Genomic DNA, 20,821 nt, shown 5'->3' with positions numbered 1-20,821 from the left:
GTGGTGCTTCAGGTTAAGAACAGTTTCAGGTTAAGAACGGACCTCCGGAACGAATTAAGTACTTAACCCGAGGTACCACTGTATCTAACTGTTAGAGATGCAATGGGATAATGCTCCTCTAAAACATGTGTTTTTCCATTGTGCTATATTGAAAGATTTTTGGCAAAAGGTAACTGAAACCATCAACAGAACCGTGTGGAACAACCTTACATTTACAGAGCAAAATATCCTCTTGAATTATATACCCAGAACATGGAAACTTACAAAAGTACAACGCAAGTGGATTCTCAATGCCCTTATCACAGCAAAAAGACTGATACTGATGAATTGCAAAAATAAAACCGCAGCTCCCTTCTACGACTGCATTGAAGACTTAGACAGACTTGCAAGATATGAACAACTTGCATATAAACACAGACTTTCCATGGACAAATTCAATTATATTTGGAATCCATTCCTACAAATACTGTAATAGGTTAAGATCCGGTGAAGTACAATAACAATCTTGTAATACACCCCCACACACCTTTGCTTTTCATTAACTATCCCAGCAAAAGGGCGTACTGTACCTGGAGAAGCTCCATATCATCTGGATTTTCTGATCCAGGGACGTTTTCCTTCAGGATGGCTGACATGACCCTCACGTTCATCTTTACCATATCCAGTTCACTGTACAGCTTTCCAATCTGTTCAGGACCATAACGGAGCAAAATACAAGAGAGAAATTACTTTGCATGTTGTGGTTTAGGCTCTGAAAGTCCTGCCAGCTTTGCAGCAGAGACATATTTATTGCAGGGCTGGCTTACTAAGCCAGATGCATGGGGAATAAATAATAAAATTATCACTATTATTATTATACCTGGCTGTAAGTTTTTTGGGGGCCTTTGGCTACCCCTATTAGAAAATTCAATGCTGAACTAAGGCTGCAATCCTAAATGCACGTACCAGGGATTAAGTGACACACAGATTCTCTGTGAGCATGCATAAAACATTGCATACCCTCCAACATTTCCCTGGTGAAAATAGGGACTTCCTATTCCATAATAATAGTAATAATTTTACTATTTATACCCCCACCCATCTGACTGGGTTGCTCCAGCCACTCTGGGCAGCAGTTCGAAAGCACACCAGTGCAAGTAGATAAATAGGTACCGCTCTGGCAGAAAGGTAAATGGCATTTCCGTGCACTGCTCTGGTTCATCAGAAGCGGCTTAGTCATGCTGGTCACATGACCCAGAAAAACTGTCTGCAGACAAACGCTGGCTCCCTCAGCCTGTAAGGCGAGATGAGCGCCACAACCCCAGAGTCATCTGCGACTGGACTTAACTGTCAGGGGTCCTTTACCTTTTTACTCTCTTATAGAATGCCCTGTTATAGAACCGCCTGGTGCCTGCCCTATACTCCTTTCGGTGCCAGATAAAGGTATTTTTTATACTGTTTTCCTTGCTGCTGTTAATATATTTATGTAGTTTTTTTTATTGTTCTGTTGATTGCCATCACATTTTCGGTGGGTTATTGTTCTAAGCTTTCCAGGCAAACACTGTTATTGGACAACATGCAGCTACTGTAAGTAAGGTAAATAAAAGATTTAGAAGCTCCAGTGTCAAGCAAGGGTTATGACAATGAACTCTTTGAGTTGCAAAATATTAAAAAGAATAGTGGTGCTTTACCTGTTCAGGAATCAGTGTTATGACTGTAGATGGGGGGAGGGATCCTAAAATGCCCCTCCTGGGACTACTATATGATGCTTTTGTGGAGACCAGAGGCAAAGGCTGTGGATACACAATGCAATAAGATATTAAGGGGTTGTTGTTTGGAGAACCATAAACCCGTTATATTGTTTCATACCCTCCAATGAAAATAGGGACACCCTATTTAACAACAGCAACAATTCTTATTACTACTACTCCTATTTTATTATTTCTGCCCCACCCATTTGGCTGGGCTGCTGCCTGAGCGGCTTCCAACATATATAAAAACATAATGAAACATTAAACATTAAAAAACACACTTCCCTATACAGGGCTGCCTTGGCTCAGGGGCACACATAACTCCACACTCCACAATACTTAAAATGAGAAATTAGTACTACACTTGGCAAATAAATATTATTCTGCATTCTATTCTGTGCCTAATCAGGTGAAAGTGTGAGGTTGTTTCCCAGTCACCATGAAGCCTGGATAATAATAATAATAATAATAATAATAATAATTTTTATTAATACCCCGCCCTCCCCAGCCAAGACTGGGCTCAGGGCGGCTAACAAACAATAATAAAAACAAGTTGATTGAAATACAACTTAAAAAAACAAGATTGAGCTACAACATTAAAACATTAAAATGCAGCCTCATTTTAAAGTAAAAGGCTCCTTACTTTCTTTTTTTAAGTCCATAATTTGCTTTATAACCAATTTTACACTCTTCCCTCCTTCCTATCCTACCTTCCAAATATGCCTTGTGCTTTGCCTGCACGTGTTGAGATTTGTTTTTATTTTGGCGGAAATTTACAAAGCCCGGAAGGCAATCTGGATGCCTACATTTGCATTAACCCACAGAGATGAAACTGGGATTCTGGATCTCGTGGGCACCTCAACCTCGACATTTCCTGTTTCAAAAAAACAATTCCTCCCACTCTCGGATTTTTAAATGCTCCAAGGCAGAAACGTATGACTGGTTTCCTAAGCATGGAAATCACTCTGTCAAATGTGCATTATTGTTTTTTAATTAACCGGCCCAACTCTGCCACACATGCAGATTTTGCAAGGATAATATCCTGTTTCCAATCGGGGAAGTGCCACAAGAGCATTCCTACCTTCTTGGTCCCATTGTTGCTTCCCAAGGATGGAAACTCGACTCCTTTCTTAAGCAGCTCCAAGTACACCTCCTTGACATCGCTGACATCCACAACTCCTTGAAATCCTCGGGCCCAAGTCTTTTTTAAAAGGAAAGAGAAAAGCTGCTGAAACAGAATTAAGGTTTCCACACGTACACACATACCCCCACAACTGCCAATACAGTGGTAAAGGTAAAGGTAAAGGGACCCCTGACCATTAGGTCCAGTCGTGACCGACTCTGGGGTTGCAGCGCTCTTCTCGCTTTATTGGCTGAGGGAGCCGCCGTACAGCTTCCGGGTCATGTGGCCAGCATGACTAAGCCGCTTCTGGCGAACCAGAGCAGCGCACGGAAACGCCGTTTACCTACCCGCCAGAGAGGTACCTATTTATCTACTTGCACTTTGATGTGCTTTCGAACTGCTAGGTTGGCAGGAGCAGGGACCGAGCAACGGGAGCTCAACCCGTCGTAGAGATTTGAACCGCCTACCTTCTGATCGGCAAGCCCAAGGCTCAGTGGTTTAACCCACAGCGCCACCTGCATCCCTAAGTACTTAATTCGTTCCGGAGGTCCGTTCTTAACCTGAAACTGTTCTTAACCCGAAGCACCACTTTAGCTAATGGGGCCTCCTCCTGCCGCCGCACCGCCGGAGCACGATTTCTGTTCTCATCCTAAAGCAAAGTTCTTAACACGAGGTAATATTTCTGGGTTAGTGGAGTCTGTAACCTGAAGCATATGTAAACTGGAGTGTATGTAACCCGAAGTACCACTGTACAGTCATACCTTGGATCCCCAACGCCTTGGTCCTTGGACGCTTTGGCTCCCGAACACTGCAAACCCGGAAATGAGTGTTCCAGTTTGCAAATGTTCTTTGGAACCCAAACACCTGATGTGGGTTCTGCAGCTTCCAATTGGCTGCAGGTCCTTCCTGCAGCCAATCAGAAGCCGCGCTTTGGTTTGCAAACCTTTTGGAAGTCGATTGGACTTCCGGAACGGACTCCGTTAGACTTCCAAGGTGCAACTGTATTTACAAAAAGCATATTTTGGTCCATATTTCGCCAAGGTCTGTAACATACCCAGTGAAACAGATATGATTGGCCAAAGGTTCAACACAGTTTCTCTTTCACAGAATGGGGATAAGACAAAAACAATTGCAGTGGGGTTTCCCTCCCCTTTAAAAAAGTTTTATAGCTGCATTCTTGCATACGGCTGTGAAGCAATTTGGGAGGCAATTCTGCACAAAATGTGATTTGAAACCGGGGTGGATAAAAATAAATTATTTTTTAAAAATCAGATTTTTAAAATTTAAATCCGGTTTTGTTAAAATTTAAATTGGATTTTTAAAATAAAATGCTTTTGGAGGAAAAATCTTTCGAAAGGAAGTTTTCTAATTAAGTTACATTATAGTCCAAAGGCTATATTTCATCAGGAAATAAGGATTTGTTTTAAGTTTTTCATGTGTGCTAAAACTCAGTCGAAGGTGTGGTTTTTTTATTTAAAAAAATGAATCACATCAGTTAACAAACATGGATGCATAAGCTATAATTTTATTGTTTTAGTTAAATAAATTGTTTAAAATGTTATTAAGGACATGTTTATTTTTCTCCTTCCAATAAAGTACAGCAGAAAGGTTGTCAACTATAAACAGTTAACTTATTAAACCTCGCCATAATTTCATAATTATCTGACTATGTACAGTGGTACCTTGGGTTACATACGCTTCAGGTTACATACACTTCAGGTTACAGACTCCACTAACCCAGAAATATTACCTCGGGTTAAGAACTTTGCTTCAGGATGAGAACAGAAATCGTGCGACGGCGGCACAGCAGCTGCAGGAGGCCCCATTAGCTAAAGTCGTGCTTCAGGTTAAGAACAGTTTCAGGTTAAAAGCGGACCTCTGGAACGAATTAAGTACGTAACCAGAGGTACCACTGTATTTCTAATAGTATAACCAAATCAGTAATTTTGGATAGAACTGTAAAAACTACTCTGAAGATTTATTATTCCAAAAATGAAACCTTCATCTGGTCATATATATTATGATTATACCAGCAAGAATGAGTCTTTGTGTCAAAAAAAGAGATTTAAATCAAGTCTTGCTGACTAGTGATTTAAATTGATTTGATTTAAATCAAATCCACCCTGTTTGAAACCTGATGAAATAAATAGCTTCAAAGTTGGCATAGCAATGGTAGGAATACACAGTGAGAGATGCATCACACAGCAACCCTATAAAAAAGAAAATGCTGCCATTTCTTTCAGCTCTCTCTCTCCCCCCCCCCCAATATCACAACCTGGTCCCATCCATTCACAGGTGCTGTCTCAACTCATCCCATTCTCAGTGTTTTTCAAAAGGCGACACAACGCATTAAAGCGCAACTCTGCTACTCTGCAACTCTCATATCTCTTCCTCATTCCTCATTCGCCTGTCTAGTTTGACAGGATCCCAGGCGGGTTTGACTTTGGGTAGGTGGATGGCAGGCCAAGAAACCGTAGCAGCTAGAGGAGGGCTGAAACTAAAGAGTGTGTGCCTCTCAGGTCATGTTTGAACAAAGTGGGTTCTCCTTCATGGAGAGCAAGTGTTGCGGTGGGGGCAACCATGACATCCCCTGTTGCTGGGCGGGTTTAGTATGAATGGACACGAATTTGATAGGGCACCTCCAATTGTTGCTGGGGAGAATCTAATGTTGCAAAATTGTCGATTGATGGGGTTGCTATTTATTCCCTGTGCGCAGTGTTGAGCTTCCTCTTTTCGCCGCACACATCGGATTACCCACCTACCCTCCCTATATTTAGGGTTTGTTCATGCTGACCTTCCTATGCCTGTCATGGGGATGTCTGCTTTGGAACAGGGACCTGGTAGGAATTTTTACCATTTGGCTGATTGGCTGGTGCCATTTGGGGTTTTTTTTTGTCTTGTTGTTTAGTCATTTAGTCGTGTCCGACTCTTCGTGACCCCCTGGACCAGAGCACGCCAGGCACTCCTGTCTTCCACTGCCTCCCGCAGTTTGGTCAAACTCATGCTGGTAGCTTCAAGAACACTGTCCAACCATCTCGTCCTCTGTCGTCCCCTTCTCCTTGTGCCCTCCATCTTTCCCAACATCAGGGTCTTTTCCAGGGAGTCTTCTCTTCTCATGAGGTGGCCAAAGTATTGGAGCCTCAGCTTCAGGATCTGTCCTTCCAGTGAGCACTCAGGGCTGATTTCCTTAAGAATGGAGAGGTTTGATCTGCTTGCTGTCCATGGGACTTACTGAATAAGGCATCATTGTTGACTATATTCGATCACCCATGGATCACCCGCCAGAACTAATAATCTCGCTATTGTTTAGAAGGTGGCTCATTTTGAGACAAAAGCAGAGGTCTCCGATTTCCCCAGGGTTGGGTGAGCTTCTTTCAAACCTCTCCTTGTGTCTACAGACCAAGTGATGGCATTGTGTGGGAAATACCTGCAAAAACGCAACATACCTCAAGGACCGCTGTTTCCATATAAACCTACCCGTCCCTGAGATTGAGAGGTCCGGAGGGAGGCAACCCGAGAACGGGGCTTTCTCTGCAGTGGCTCCCCATCTGTGGAATGCTCTCCCCAGGGACGTTCGCCTGGCGCCTTCATTATACAGTGTTACCTTGGTTCTCAAATGCTTTGGTACTCAAACAACTTGGAACCCAAACACTGCAAACCCGGAAATAAGTGTTCCCGTTTGCAAACTGTTTTCAGAAGCTGAACATGCTCCGTTTTGAGTGTTATGCTTCTGTTTTGAGTGCCACACTTCCATTTTGAGTGTTACGCTGAGGTCTGTCTGTTTTTGCTATTTATTTTGCGTTTTTGCGGCTCTTTTTCTGTTTGTGTTTGTGACTGTGTGGAACCCAGTTCAGCTACTGATTGATTGATTGATTGATTGATTGTGTGACTGCAGTATGTTGTTTATTGCTTTCATTTTATGGAGCAACGGTCTCGTTAGATAGTAAAATTCATGTTAAATTGCTGCTTCAGGCATTGTTTTTAAAAGTCTGGAATGGATTAATTCATTCTGCATTACTTTCTATGGGGAAATGTCCCTTGGTTTTGGAATGCTTTGATTTTGGATCGGAATTCTGGGACGGATTAAGTTTGAGAACCAAAGTACCACTGTATTGAATTTGAAGTTAGTGTTTTAAGTTTTCAAAATTGAATAAAACTCATTATAAAAAAGGAAAAGGAAAAATTCTCTTTTGTGAATGATGCAACCAAACAAGAAATCTCTGGGAGGGAATCCAGGCTTGCAGCCCCCGCTACACAATGCAAACAGGTTTGAAGCTGATCAAGTCGAGGGCAGAAACGAGTTCACCGGTTTGTGATTTCAAGCTAACTGGTGGTGTAAACAAACTCTCGCTTTCCCACCCACCCACAGCAAAGACACTCAACTTTTTGTTGGTTGACTGGCAGGATGGCAATTCTTTTGTTTGCTTTTTTAATAGAGACACTGAGAACAGAGCTAACACTATGCAAAAGCCCTCCTTTTTCTCAATAGCAGCAGCCAAGGAACTTGACAGGACAACAAAGGAATGGCTTAAAAGCAAGGCCGATAGCCAGCTATCTTCTTGCCCAACTTTCTCTTACTCTCCCTATAGCTTCACTGCTTTCCAACCATGGCTTAAGATAAAAAGGAAGGCGAAGTAGCAGAGACTTCGCTTCACAGTACAGCTCTCATGAACCATTTACTACCCTGGCAACAGTGGAAAAATGAGAGATAGAAAAGAAGCACTTACCATGATAAAGGTCAGGATTTTCTCCTGCATATCAACAGGGAGGTTGAACCTTGGGTTCAGCAGCTTCACGAGTCTGTCTTTGCAGAAATCCCTTCTCACAACCAGAGCCTGGAAGCTTGGGCCACAGTTCTGCATGCACATGTCAAGGAGCTGCAAAGAGAAAGAGAGAGAGATTCTTCCCATCATGACCATTACTGCAATGCGCTCTACATGAGGCTATCTTTGAAGGTGACCCGGAAACTACAACTAATCCAGAATGCGGCAACTAGACTGGTGTCAGCGAGTGACCACCAAGACCACATAGCACCTGTCCTGAAAGACCTACATTAGCTCCCAGTATGTTTCCGAACACAATTCCAAGTGTTGGTGCTGACCTTTAAAGCCCTAAACGGCCTCGGCCCAGTATACCTGAAGGAGCGTCTCCACCCCACATCATTCAGCCCGGAAGCTGAGGCCCAGCTCTGAGGGCCTTCTGGCGGTTCCCTCACTGTGAGAAGTTAGGTTACAGGGAACCAGGCAAAGGGCCTTCTCGGTAGTGGCACCCACCCTGTGGAACGCCCTCCCATCAGATGTCAAGGAAATAAAAAACTATCTGACTTTTAGAAGACATCTGAAGGCAGCCCTGTTTAGGGAAGTTTTTAATGTTTGATGATTTATTGCTTTTAAATCATTATTATTAATATTCTGTTGGGAGCCGTCCAGAGTGGCTGGAGAAACCCATCCAGATGGGCGGGGTATAAATATATTATTATTATTATTATTATTATTATTATTATTATTATTATTATTATTATTATTATTATTATCATTACTACTACACATCAGGCCTCTGAGCACTCTCATCCTGGTCCCATCTGTACCACACATTTAAAGTTGTTTCACACCACTTTCAATGATAATGACTCTCCCCGAAGACTCATAGGAGCTGTCCTTTCATTAAGGGTGCTGAGAGAACAGACACCCTGGTCCTGTCACAGACTTACAGTACCCAGGGTGCTTTAACAGCCAATCCCCTTTCCCAGGGAATTCTGGGAATTGTAGTTCTGTGAGGGCAGCATTCACAATTTGCCAGGTGTCAGGAGCATTTTGCACCTATTGGCCACTTGCAACCAAGTGAAGATGCCTGGGTACCAGCATGCCGCCTACCATCTGGAGGTGCATGCCTATGGATCCCTGGATTTTGTCTGTTTTCACAAACTAGCAACACCTCCTGTTCTCCATTTTGGTTTTATTTATGTTAAATAGATCATGACATGATGTAATATGTCTTGTGTTGCTGTTCATCCGAGGTTGTAGTTAGAGTGGTACCTCGGGTTACATACGCTTCAGGTTACATACACTTCAGGTTACAGACTCCCCATCTGGCCCCAAAATGGCAACTAGGCATTCCATTTTGGCAACTGTAACCCTGGTTTAAGGAACCATTTGGCGCCTAGCTTATACATCTGAGTTTCTAACACTGTGTGAGGGGAATAGGGGAGTCTCCTAACAACCCTCAGTACCCTTAACAAAGATTCTTCCCCCAGGATTCTCGGGGCGAAGCCATTACTGTTCAATGTGGTTGGATGTGGCTTTAAATATACAGTGTGGTGCAAGGGGCCTGAGAGATGTCAAATTTAGCAGCCTAGCTAAATAGTGATCATTCCTATTCTTCAGTTATGGCAGTTGCCCAACTCTAGTACCAATATTGCAAAGCTAGGACAAACAGAAACACAAAGAGAGTGATCTACATCTACATTGAAGTGCCAATAAATATTTCAAAGTGGATTCACTGTAGTAAAAGCTTGAGCTATAGGAGCATTGGGTACATGCCAACCACTTAGGCTTAACTGAAAACAGATTTTTTTGTTGTCGTTTAGTTGTGTCTGACTCTTCATGACCCCATGGACCAGAGCACACCAGGCACTCCTGTCTTCCACTGCCTCCCGCAGTTTGGTCAAACTCATGCTGGTAGCTTCAAGAACATTGTCCAACCATCTCGTCCTCTGTCGTCTCCTTCTCCTTGTGCCCTCCATCTTTCCCAACATCAGGGTCTTTTCCAGGGAGTCTTCTCTTCTAAGTTAACTGCTAACTAAGCTAACCTAAGTTAACTTAGGCTTAACTGAAAACAGCATTTTTAAACCTGTTTTAAAAATCAGATTTCCGTCAGTGTACGCAGGCTCTCGGGAGAAGAAATGTGCAAGGATGTCAGGAGAAAACACCACTCACAGGATACAGAACTTCTACTTTTTAAAAAAACGGGGGGTGGGGTGGGGAGTGGGGTATTATGCCATTTGAGAAGCCAAGCAACTCACAGCTGCCAAAAAGTTTTGGCTTGAATGGGGCCTTTTAAAAACCAGAGTGCATGAAAGACATGTTAATCAGCTCACCCCATTGCCTGCAGAGAGCGCTTCAAAGAGATCTTGCACTCTTAAGACAGTCTTATTTAAATTATGCGAAGGAATTAAGAACAAAACTCCGATTAGTGCCTTTTCCCTAGACAAGCAAGGGCTAAACAGCTAAGCTATGATTTTGAGGAGTGTTAATGCAGTTAATGGGCCAGATCTTGAACTCAATTAGATCGGTGCAACCCTGTCATTGATTTCAATGACGTATATCAACTAGGCGAAGCATCTGAATCCCTCTGCCTGGTTCCCTGTAGCCTCACTTCTCACAGTGAGGGAACCACCAGAAGGTCCTCAGAGCTGGACTTCAGTGTCCGGGCTGAAAGATGGGGGTTGGAGACGCTCCTTCAGGTATAATGTGAATTACACATTCACCTAACTGTACTGTCCTACACACCGAATGGCTTTGTGAAGAAAAGGTCCCCTGAGCAGGGGTGACTCTACCATGAGGTAGGATAGGGCAGGTGCCTCGGGTGGCAAATACTGAGGGAGGGGAGCAGTCAAAGCTGTGTGTGCCACACAGACTGCTGTGCACCCCCTTAAGCTAGTTTGATGTTGCCAGATGCAGCAGAAGGCCAGCGTCAAAGTGAGATTCAACTGCCATCATGGCCAATGGTCAGTGGTGTTGCGAGTTCGAATCCAATAACATTCGGCGGAGGCCCACTAGTCCCCCTCCCCAACTCCTGCCACCGATGGCCGAATAGCAAACTGAGTCATTTATTCCAAAGTTACAGCACTTGTTTGCTGGGTTGCTACCACCAGTCTTAAAAAATTAATAATAATAAACCCCAATTTTCTTTAGCACCATAAAGGTTCTTTCAGCAACACCTTGAACAGTTCTTAAAAAAAGGGTGCAGTTTTTGTGCCCCAGGCAAGACAGGGGTTTAGAGGGATGGAGATTATGGGAAGGAAGAAGAGTCTATAAATGTGCAACCCAGTTGCTGAAACCTTGGGAAACACGGCGAACATTCAGCGAAGAGCATTTTGCCCCCAGGTCAAATTGCAAAAGGAAATTAAGGTTGCACCATCAAGATTTGCAGACTCTAGAAGCAGCCTCCTGGGCTACCGCGGTCTAACAATCTGAACAAAGGCAGGAGCGAAAAGGATCTGCACAACTCTGGTAGACCCTGAACTGTGAGGTCTGTTTACAGCTTTCACCAAAGGAGTCAATTCTACAGCTTCCTAGGGATATATTGGCCAACTGTACTGTGCCATCCCCTTTTCTAATTAGTATTCCACAGAAAATACAGGAGGTCCAGCATACGAAAAAGACAATATACAGAGCTGATGTGCGGGGAGTTTTTAAATGAACACAAGCACATATAAAGATGAGAGAGAACAAGGTTTCAATCATATGACCCATCCCATTCCTGCCTAATGGACCAAGAGTAGGGCTAAGTTTAACAAATCAAGCATATTAATAATAATAATAATAATAATAATAATAATAATAATAATAATAATATTTTGTACCCTGCCCATCTGACTGTATTGACCCAGCCACTCTGGGTGGCTTCCAACATATATAGAAACATACTAATACAGTGGAACCTCAGTTTTTGAAAATAATCCCTTCCGAAAAGTTAGAAAACCAAAAACTCAAAATGGCAGCCAAGTGGCATATTCGGCTTCTAAAAATTGTTCAAAAACCGAAGCAGTTACTTCTGGGTATTTGGCATTCAAAAGCCGGAATGTATGACTTCCAAAACGATCAAAAACCAAGGTTCCACTGTATATGAAACCTTCAAAAGCTTCAGATGTCTTCTAAAGGTTAAAAACTTAAACCCCATCCATTTCAATCTGGGGAAAACGAAGCAGGCTTAGAGTCTATAAACTTCTGCTCATTAAAAATAGGGTAGTGTGTGTGGCTAACTGGAAGGTGTTTTCCCCACACCTAGACTTGCAGTTATGGGCCCCACTTTATATGCAGCTGTTCCCCAGAGTGGAATGCATTTGTGGGATTTACAAGGTGACTTAATCTGCTATCCCACCCATGTCCTACAACAGAAAACCCTGGTAATTCTGCCGGGCCTACTACTCAGTAATTAGGGAGATTGTACAACCTCTCTTGGGAAAGTCGCAACACTACTAATCTGAAACCAGATCTGTGTGGGCAGATGCTGAACTCCTGAAGATCTTCTTCGTGAAGACCAGCAGTACCCTGACCCTTCAATTAGCTCTTGCATTTCCACCATGCAGATGTCACACAAACCCCACTGGCCAAAGTCCAGGGAACTATTAAGGCTCCTGTAAACCTGGCAGGTTGTTTTATCGACACACGAAACCAGGAGCTTCTCATAAAAACAGGTTTGACACACCCAGAGCCGATTAATACGAAACGAGGTTAACTATTAAGCAGCTGCCTTGTGGCCTAAAAGCTCAATTCCTTCTTACGTTGTCTAAAAGAGATATTTCTCGACTGAGTAGCTCTTGCATCTATACTGTATAAAACAGATCCTGGGCCTTGGGAACTGTAAACCCCCATCCAAGAAGCAGTTTCCTAAATGTATACATATTAAGCTATCTTCACATACATCCAGTGTTTGGAGTTCCCCAGGTGCTCGGCTAATTTTGCTACTGGCACGGGTCCAACTACACGGAGATTTTTGGGTGCCAGGTTGGTGCCCACAGTTTAAAAACCTCTGCCTTTGTGCATAGTTAATACCATTTCCTTTTTAAAAACTTTATTCCAAAACCGAAAAAGAATTACAAACATCAAATTCAAAATCCATATTCGTTTTGTAACATAAACCTATTACATAATGGACTAGATTAAAATATACCTAATTGCTATAGACTTCCCTTTGCTATATATAAGGTATATATATAAGGTATATACCACCCATCAGTGGTGACACCCGGGGCGGAGGAAGGGGGGTGCTGTGGGGGCGGGCCGCCCTGGCATTGAAAGGGACCCTGAGGGTCAGCTACAACTACCTCCTAGTGAATAGATATTCCATTGTGGCGACCGTAACCCAGATTTAAGGCGCCATTAGGCACCTAACTTATATATCTGAGTTTCTAACACTGCCTAAAACTACTACAGTGGTACCTCAAGTTACATACGCTTCAGGTTACAGACTCCGCTAACCCAGAAATATTACCTCAGGTTAAGAACTTTGCTTCAGGATGAGAACAGAAATTGTGCGTCCGGCGGTGCGGCAGCAGCAGGAAGCCCCATTAGCTATAGTGGTGCTTCAGGTTAAGAACAGTTTCAGGTTAAGAACAGACCTCCAGAAAGAATTAAGTTCTTAACCCGAGGTACCACTGTACTTATTCATTTTTGTTACAGTTACACTGCCTTTTATTTTAAGGAAAAAGACCACGGTGGTTCCAGTAGGTGCCAGGAACCACCATAGAGAAGACCCTTTCATTGTTTTAACCACTGGGCAGTGGAGAGAGACTTTCTGTTCCTCATCAGGCAATGGCTTTTCCACCTGCCTTGCCCCGACTAGCCTTTCCCAGTCTATGACTTTGAGAGCAGCAGCAGAGAAGAGAGCACTTCAGGGATATATATGCAGTGGTACCTTGGTTCTCAAACATAATCCGTTCCGGAAGTCCGTTCAACTTCCGAAACGTTCGAAAACCAAGGTGCGGTTTCCGATTGGCGCAGGCACCCCGGAAGCCGCATTGGATGTTCAGCTTCTGAAAAACGTTCAGAAACAGGAACACTTACTTCCGAGTTTTCAGCATTCAGGAGCCGAAATGTTTGAGTACCAAGGCGTTCGAGAACCAAGGTTCCACTGTATATATTTTATAAGTTGTGCTTCTTTGTTTCTCAATTTGATCCTTTTACATGGTTTTGTATCTTTTGTGTTATTTTATGCATTGTGATTTGCTGTTACTTTTATTGATTTTAGATTGGTAATTCTTTATTGTGGCTGAACTGTTTAATTATTATTTGCTGATGTTTAATTTTACCGTTTACTATTAGATTCTGATGGATTGTTGAATGTTGCTTTGTTTGATATCAATTGTTTATTTGAAAGTGATTATGACTTTTACATTGGATCAGATTGTTACAATTAATGTTTGATGTTTTATTATGATTTTATGTCTTGGAAGCAGCCCAGAGTGGCTTGGGAAACCCAGCCAGATGGGCGGCGTATAAATGAAATATGATTATTATTATTAATTATCATTATTCTATATTCATACAGGAAGAGAATTTCCACATGGATTCTGACACCGATCTGATTTTCTTGCACACATCGTGCACTGTAGGAAGGGATGTGGATTACAGTTTCACATCAAGTTTCACCACCAACAGCCTTGCCTAAAGGCAGATCAGACCCTACAGGGCAATAAAACTTCAATTCTTTACTTCTGGGCATAGAGGCTGCAACCCGTCAGACAGCTTGGGAGGCCTGTGAAATACTGAGCATTTTACGTTTTCTCTCCCAAGGGCACCCTCATCTGGCTTGCAGCCTAACCTTCCCCCAGCCTGGCTGGAACCCCTCCAGGTCAGGTGAGCACTGAAACATTTGCTTGGCAAATCGCTCTGCACTTTCCTTCCTCAGTTTGCCTTTGCTGGGGGGCCACCACAGAACTACCATATTTTTCGCTCCATAGGGCGCAGCGGACCATAGGGCGCACCTAGTTTTTAGGGGGGGAAATAAAGGGGGGGAATTATTTTTCCCCCCCAGCCCCAAAGAGCAAAGAAGCCAAGACAGCGAGCGGGATGGATCCCGCTCGCTGTCTTGGCTTCGTTTTTAGCCGCGGGGCTGGGGCGGGGGAAGCCCGAGCTTCCCCCGACCCCAGCCCCCAGAACAGGCTGCTATCCGCAAGCCTTCGGAGCCCTGCGGGAACTCCCGCCGCACTCAGAAGGCTTGCGGATAGCTGCCTGAAGCCCAGGGAGCACAGCGGGAGTTGGTGCTGTGCTCCCCGGGCTTCAGGCTTCAGGTGGCTATCCGCAAGCCTTCGGAGCGCTCTGAAGGCTTGCGGATAGCTGCCTGAAGCCTGGAGAGCGAGAGGGGTCGGTGCGCACTGACCCTTCTCGCTCTTCAGGCTTCAGCGAAAGCCTGCACTCGCTCTATAGGACGCACACACATTTCCCCTTCATTTTTGGAGGGGAAAAAGTGCGTCCTATAGAGGGAAAAATACGGTATCTCCTCAGACTTCATCCTCTGTTTTCAGCTGGCCTCCAGATTCCTGGCTTTGACAGATTCCACAAATAAAAAGCTTGGAGCAGAGCGGGAGAAGAAAATGCTTCTAGCTGTTTTGTGTTAGCTGCCAATATTCTTTACCATAAGCAAATGGAATCCATTTGCAGTAGGTCAGGGATGTTATCTGCAACTCCTGTAACAACCGGAACATATGCATGACGACGCCTCTCCCCACAACAGCAACAAAAAACCTTGAACAGCGGAGAAACCTTAAGTTTGCAGAACAAATTATTAGATAAAACACCTCAAAGCCCAGTGTCCTGTTATCACAGCTTTTCCGACTGACTGGAACAGAGAACGCTCAGCTCCCAGGAATGGTAAACAGAAATGAAATGAAAAATCTGACACGGAACCTGCATGCCAAGTGGAAACTCGAGCTGTTTCTGCTAGGCAAACATACACACCAAGGAACCAAAGTATGCAATACTGTGTGACTCAGGGTTGCGAAGGAGCAGGCGGGGGGGGGTGGGTCATGCCGGAAACAAGTATTCCGGCAACTTTAGATGTATCCCCAATGCAGGGTGTCAGCCCCGGGGCAACCTAGCTGATGCCTGACCAAAGTCGGTCACCTATCAGCCTAATTTATCTGCTCACCTCTGCTGCTAATGGCCTTGCGCAACAAGATACAGGAAGCAACTCAGAATATGCAAACAGCTATCGCAGTCATGCATGCATGACAATCAGCCTATGCTGTAGAAGGTGCTTAAGCACAGAATACACAGGGGAACTGTCTACTCTCCCGGAAGGCTAAGAGACATATCCTGTTTACACCTATATTGGTTTTTATATTCCACACAACCAAAAGCTTAGGTGATAATGTGGATTCTGGGATAGGGCACAGCATCAGACTTTCTGAACTTGCTTCTTCTTCTTTCTTTGTATTTTAAATAATAATAATAATAATAATAATAATAATAATAATAATAATAATGTATTATTTATACCCTGCCCACTCTGGGCGGCTTCCAACAAAATAATAAAATGCAATAGTCTATTAAACATTAAAAGCTTCCCTAAACAGGGCTGCCTTCAGATGTCTTCTAAAAGTTTGGTGCAGTGGTACCTCGGGTTACAGACGCTTCAGGTTACAGACGCTTCAGGTTACAGACTCCGCTAATGCAGAAATAGTACCTCGGGTTAAGAACTTTGCTTCAGGATGAGAACAGAAATCGTGCGGTGGTGGCATGGCAGCAGCGGGAATCCCCATTAGCTAAAGTGGTACCTCAGGTTAAGAACAGTTTCAGGTTAAGAACAGACCTCCAGAACGAATTAAGTTCTTAACCTAAGGTACCACTGTAGTTGTTTTTCTCTTTGACATCTGGTGGGAGGGTGTTCCACAGGGCGGGTGCCACTACCGAGAAGGCCCTCTGCCTGGTTCCCTGTAACTTGGCTTCTCACAGCGAGGGAACCGCCAGAAGGCCCTCGGCGCTGGACCTCAGTGTCCGGGCAGAATCCTGCCTTTCTTTTATCATGGAACTGAAGGCAACATAGAATTGTAAGAGTTGGAAGGGACCCAAGGGTCATCTAGTCCAACCCCCTGCAATGCAGGAATCTCAGCTAAAGCATCCATGACAGATGGCCGTCCAACCTCTGCTTTAAAACTCCAAGAAAGGAAAGTCCAGAACCTCCTGAGGGAGACTGTTCCACCATCAAACAGCTCTTACTGTCAAAAAGCTTTTCCATATATGTTCAGTCAGAATCTCCTTTCTTGTAACTTGAAGGCCTTGGTTCGAGACCTACCCTCCAGAGCAGGAGAAAACAAGCTTGTTCCCTCTTCCATGTGATAGCCCTTGAGATATCCGAAGATGGTTATCGTATCTCCTCTTTTCCAGGCTAAACACACCCAGCTCCTTCAAGCGTTCCTCATAACTCTTGGTTTCCAACCCCTGAACATCTTGGTCGCCCTCCTCTGTACATGTTCCAGCTTGTCAACATCCTTCTTAAATTGTGGTGTCCAGAACTGGACACAGTATTCCAAGTGTGGTCAGACGGAGGCAGAATAGAGTGGTGCTATTACATGTTGTTTCCATGCAGTCTCCCATCCAGGTACTGACCAGATCCAGACCTGCTTAGCTTCAGCAGGGTGTTGATCTCATGTGCCTACAGACCATTCCCTAGTCTGCACCCGTTTTTTACTCCGCAGAGCTGTCAAGACAGTGAATGAGCATGATCCAGTTCATATGGACTCTTCATGCCTTGAAGGCTCCACTCCACAACAGCTTAGGATACAATAAATCTACTAGTCTTTACAATAGCAGAATATTATTTGGGGATGATGATAGGACATCACATATTTTATGATTGACCATGCTGGGCTCATGGGAGAGTTTTAGCAGGGTAGTAACATCTCCACACAGGGGTGCAAATTGAATAAAACATTGTGGAAGGCCAGGTAAGCCCCGCCCCTCATAATCAATCACATGATGCAGTGCACACACCCCATTTGAATGGAAATGCCCACCAACTTTGTTTGGACTTGACCCCTCAAATATTTTATTGTGGGGGCTGAAGCCCCCAAGGCTGCTGGGAGTTGGCTCCAATGTCTCCACTTAATTTTGGGCTGCCAGCTACCATGGAGTTAAAAAATTGCCAATGGAGTTTTCTCTACATTTTCTCATAAGATAAAACATCTTAACAGACCTCTATTGACTTTAACACAAAGGACATATCATAGGTGATGCACTGGCTACTTCAACAGAGGAGGGACATGGGTGGCACTGTGGTCGAAACCACGGAGCCTCTTGGGCTTGCCAATCGGAAGGTCAGCGGTATGAATCCCCTCAATGGGGTGAGCTTCCGTTGCTCTGTCCCAGCTCCTGCCAACCTAGCAGTTCAAAAGCACGCCTGTGCAAGTAGATAAATAGGTACCACTGTGGCGGGAAGGTAAACAGCGTTTCTGTGTGCTCTGGTTTCTGTCACGGGGTCCCGCTGCACCAGAAGCAGTTTAGTCATGCTGGCCACATGACCCGGAAAGCTGTCTGTGGACAAACGCCGGCTCCCTCAGCCTGAAAGCGAGATGAGCGCCGCACCCCATAGTCGCCTTTGACTGGACTTAACCATCCAGGGTCCTTTTTACTTCAACAGACTGAATTAAATCATAGAATCATAGGATTGGAAGGGACCCTGAGGGTCATTTAGTCCAACCCCCTGCTACACAGGAATATGCAGCTGCCCCAAACAGGTATTGAACCTGCGACCTTGATGTTATTAGCACCATGCTCTAAGCAAATGAGCTCTGCTGAAACATACATCCTCTATCACTCAGAGCCACAATATCAACACAGAGGGAAAACAGGATAAAAAGCTCTGTGGAATTAGAATGAGACCCAGTCCAGAACCTTTGCCAGCAAACCTTTACATGCTTACAGAATGTTTTCAAGTTCAATAGGAACACGGCTGCAAAATAAGGGGAGAGGTATTCATTCAGAACCATACTCAATTCATCCCATCTCTGACGTTCTGCCACTTCTGGATAAAGAACCTGAACACCAAAACTTTGGGGCGATTCATATTTATGCAGCTTAACTCATAACAGAGCACTGTGAATCACCTGTTTGCCCTAATGACTTCCTAGCTTATGTTAATAATGTTTTTGCAAAACGAATTCCACAAATTCCACAGCAGCAGCATAATACACCATGACCAACAAGGTAACTCTGTGTACAAGAACTGCCAAGTCACTTTTGCACTGGCTGACGTTTGGAAACAAAACAAAAACAAAAAGGAGTCACACATTTCTGCTTATTACAAGCCCTGGAAATGTTAAGTTATGTAAGTTTAAACCAATGGACTGCTTACTATGGCACCAAACAGTCTAACCCATATCACCATTTGACATCACTGACCTAGATTAGATCCTGGGCAGAAATGGGAGGTCAACATACCCACAAGCAATGTGATTCTGGGTCAGAACAATGATCCATCTAAACTGGAAGTGCTTCTGACCATCCAAGAAGTCATAACCGACATCTGACAGGGACAGGCATCTCCTGTTATTTGTTGCCCGTGGCTGGTAACACACAGGTTGCAGTGTTAGTTTGCACCTCTCAATACAGTGGTACCTCTGGTTGCAAACAGGATCCATTCCGGAGGACTGTTCACAACATGAACAGAACGCAACCCACAGCAGCGCGTCTGCGCACGCGCGGGTTGCGATTCGCCGCTTCTGCGCATGCGTGTGACGTCATTTTGCACGTCTGCGCATGAGCAAGCGGCAAAACCCGGAAGTAACACTTTCCAGTACTTCCGGGTCGCCACGGGACACAACCTGAAAAAACGTATCATGAAGCAAACGTAACATGAGGTATGACTGTAATCCTGTTTCTCCAAAACATTCCATTAATCCTTTTGAAATCCCATGCCATTTCCTTATAACACCCTGGGGGCAATCGATGGCGTAAGTTAACTACCAATTGTATAACTAAGCTTATCCTTTAGCTCATCATAAAATGCTCTAACTGCTTCAATAAATAATCCTGAGTTGTATTTTGAAAGGGAGATACTGTTTCCTACTCATTCTTTCCATGCCAACTGTCTCCATTCTATTTTACATTAGTTAACCAAGCCCTCTCTCTGCTTAATCCTCTTATTTCCGAAAAAAATGCTATCCTTGATTTTTTTTAGTTGCCCTTTCATTCCTTTTTGAGGTGGGGCAACCAGGAAGACACACAATTGTTCATGTGATAGCATTTACGATGTCTACTGTTTCATTTTAATCCCCTTCTCATTAAGCCTCTGTCACAACTCATTTTTCTTCAACACAAGACTGCAGATAAGCAAGTACACATCGTGACTTGGCTCAAACACACGCTCTCTCTCTCTCTCTCTCTCTCTCTCTCTCCAAAAGCTTATTCCATGATACATTTGTGAACCTTTATTTCACCACAAGACTCTTTGCTGTTGTTTCCAAAGCCTCTCTTGAATGGCAAACCACAAACAGAGATCTATGCAACTCCAAAGTTTGTCAATCAAAATAAAAGACAGTATCTTGCTTGCTCTGATCGAGTGACCTTTCTTCTGTGATTTCAATACCTCTCCCCCTACCTCTGGCTAGAAGCCATCAGTGTTTGTGTATGGCTCAGAACACTTGCTGCAACAGACTTTATTTTGCACTAATGCATACCGAATCACATATTCCACTTTGTAAAAGTGGGAAACTGCGTGGAATATGTCAGTGAAATAACACAACACTGAACAAGATGCTACTCTTTCCCTTCTTAACCAGTCTAACTGAAGTGCATAATTCAAAAAGGAAAACCAAGAAGCAATTTTCTGAGTAACATGCTAAATACCGTATTATGAGGTGCCTGTGGGTGATGATGCAAGTTATGAGGACTGCCCATTGCCAAGAGGCCTTCCCCTGCCCAGCAACCATGTAGTGTGGGACATTCAGGTCCCAAACATGTTTCTAGACCCAACACCATCTGCCCAGGTTACAATGAAACGGTGCTCACACCTTAGAAGGGGTGGTGGTGGTCCCTGGTTTATAAACTTATAAACGCCACTTCCAACTCCTCGAAAGAGTCCATCAACTACATCTCCGAAAATTTTTGCACATCACTTGGGAAGACAGGCAAACTAATGCCAGTGTACTGGAAGAAGCAAAAATCACCAGTGTCGAAGCAACGATTCTTCAACATCAACTTCGTTGGACTGGTGATGTTGTGCGGATGCCTGATTATCGTCTTCCAAA

The 20,821-nt window shown here is 44.0% G+C and overlaps 1 protein-coding gene across 1 annotated transcript in view; it reads right to left on the bottom strand.

Moving 5' to 3' along the window:
* The window catches only part of TOM1L1 (target of myb1 like 1 membrane trafficking protein), a 52,812-nt gene that overhangs the window by 19,249 nt on the left and 12,742 nt on the right, over window positions 1-20,821 (bottom strand). The window contains exons 4-7 of the mRNA XM_028711172.2: window positions 7,581-7,730; window positions 2,812-2,931; window positions 1,671-1,772; window positions 570-686 (exon numbers count right to left, since the gene is read on the bottom strand). Of these exons, the coding sequence (XP_028567005.2) occupies window positions 570-686; window positions 1,671-1,772; window positions 2,812-2,931; window positions 7,581-7,730 (489 nt within the window). The remainder of the gene's footprint in view (window positions 1-569; window positions 687-1,670; window positions 1,773-2,811; window positions 2,932-7,580; window positions 7,731-20,821) is intronic.

Source organism: Podarcis muralis, chromosome 2 (genome assembly GCF_964188315.1).
Source record: "Podarcis muralis chromosome 2, rPodMur119.hap1.1, whole genome shotgun sequence".
NCBI lineage: Eukaryota > Metazoa > Chordata > Lepidosauria > Squamata > Lacertidae > Podarcis > Podarcis muralis.
Note: the sequence above shows the minus strand (reverse complement) of the source record. Positions and strands in the feature narration are given on the sequence as shown.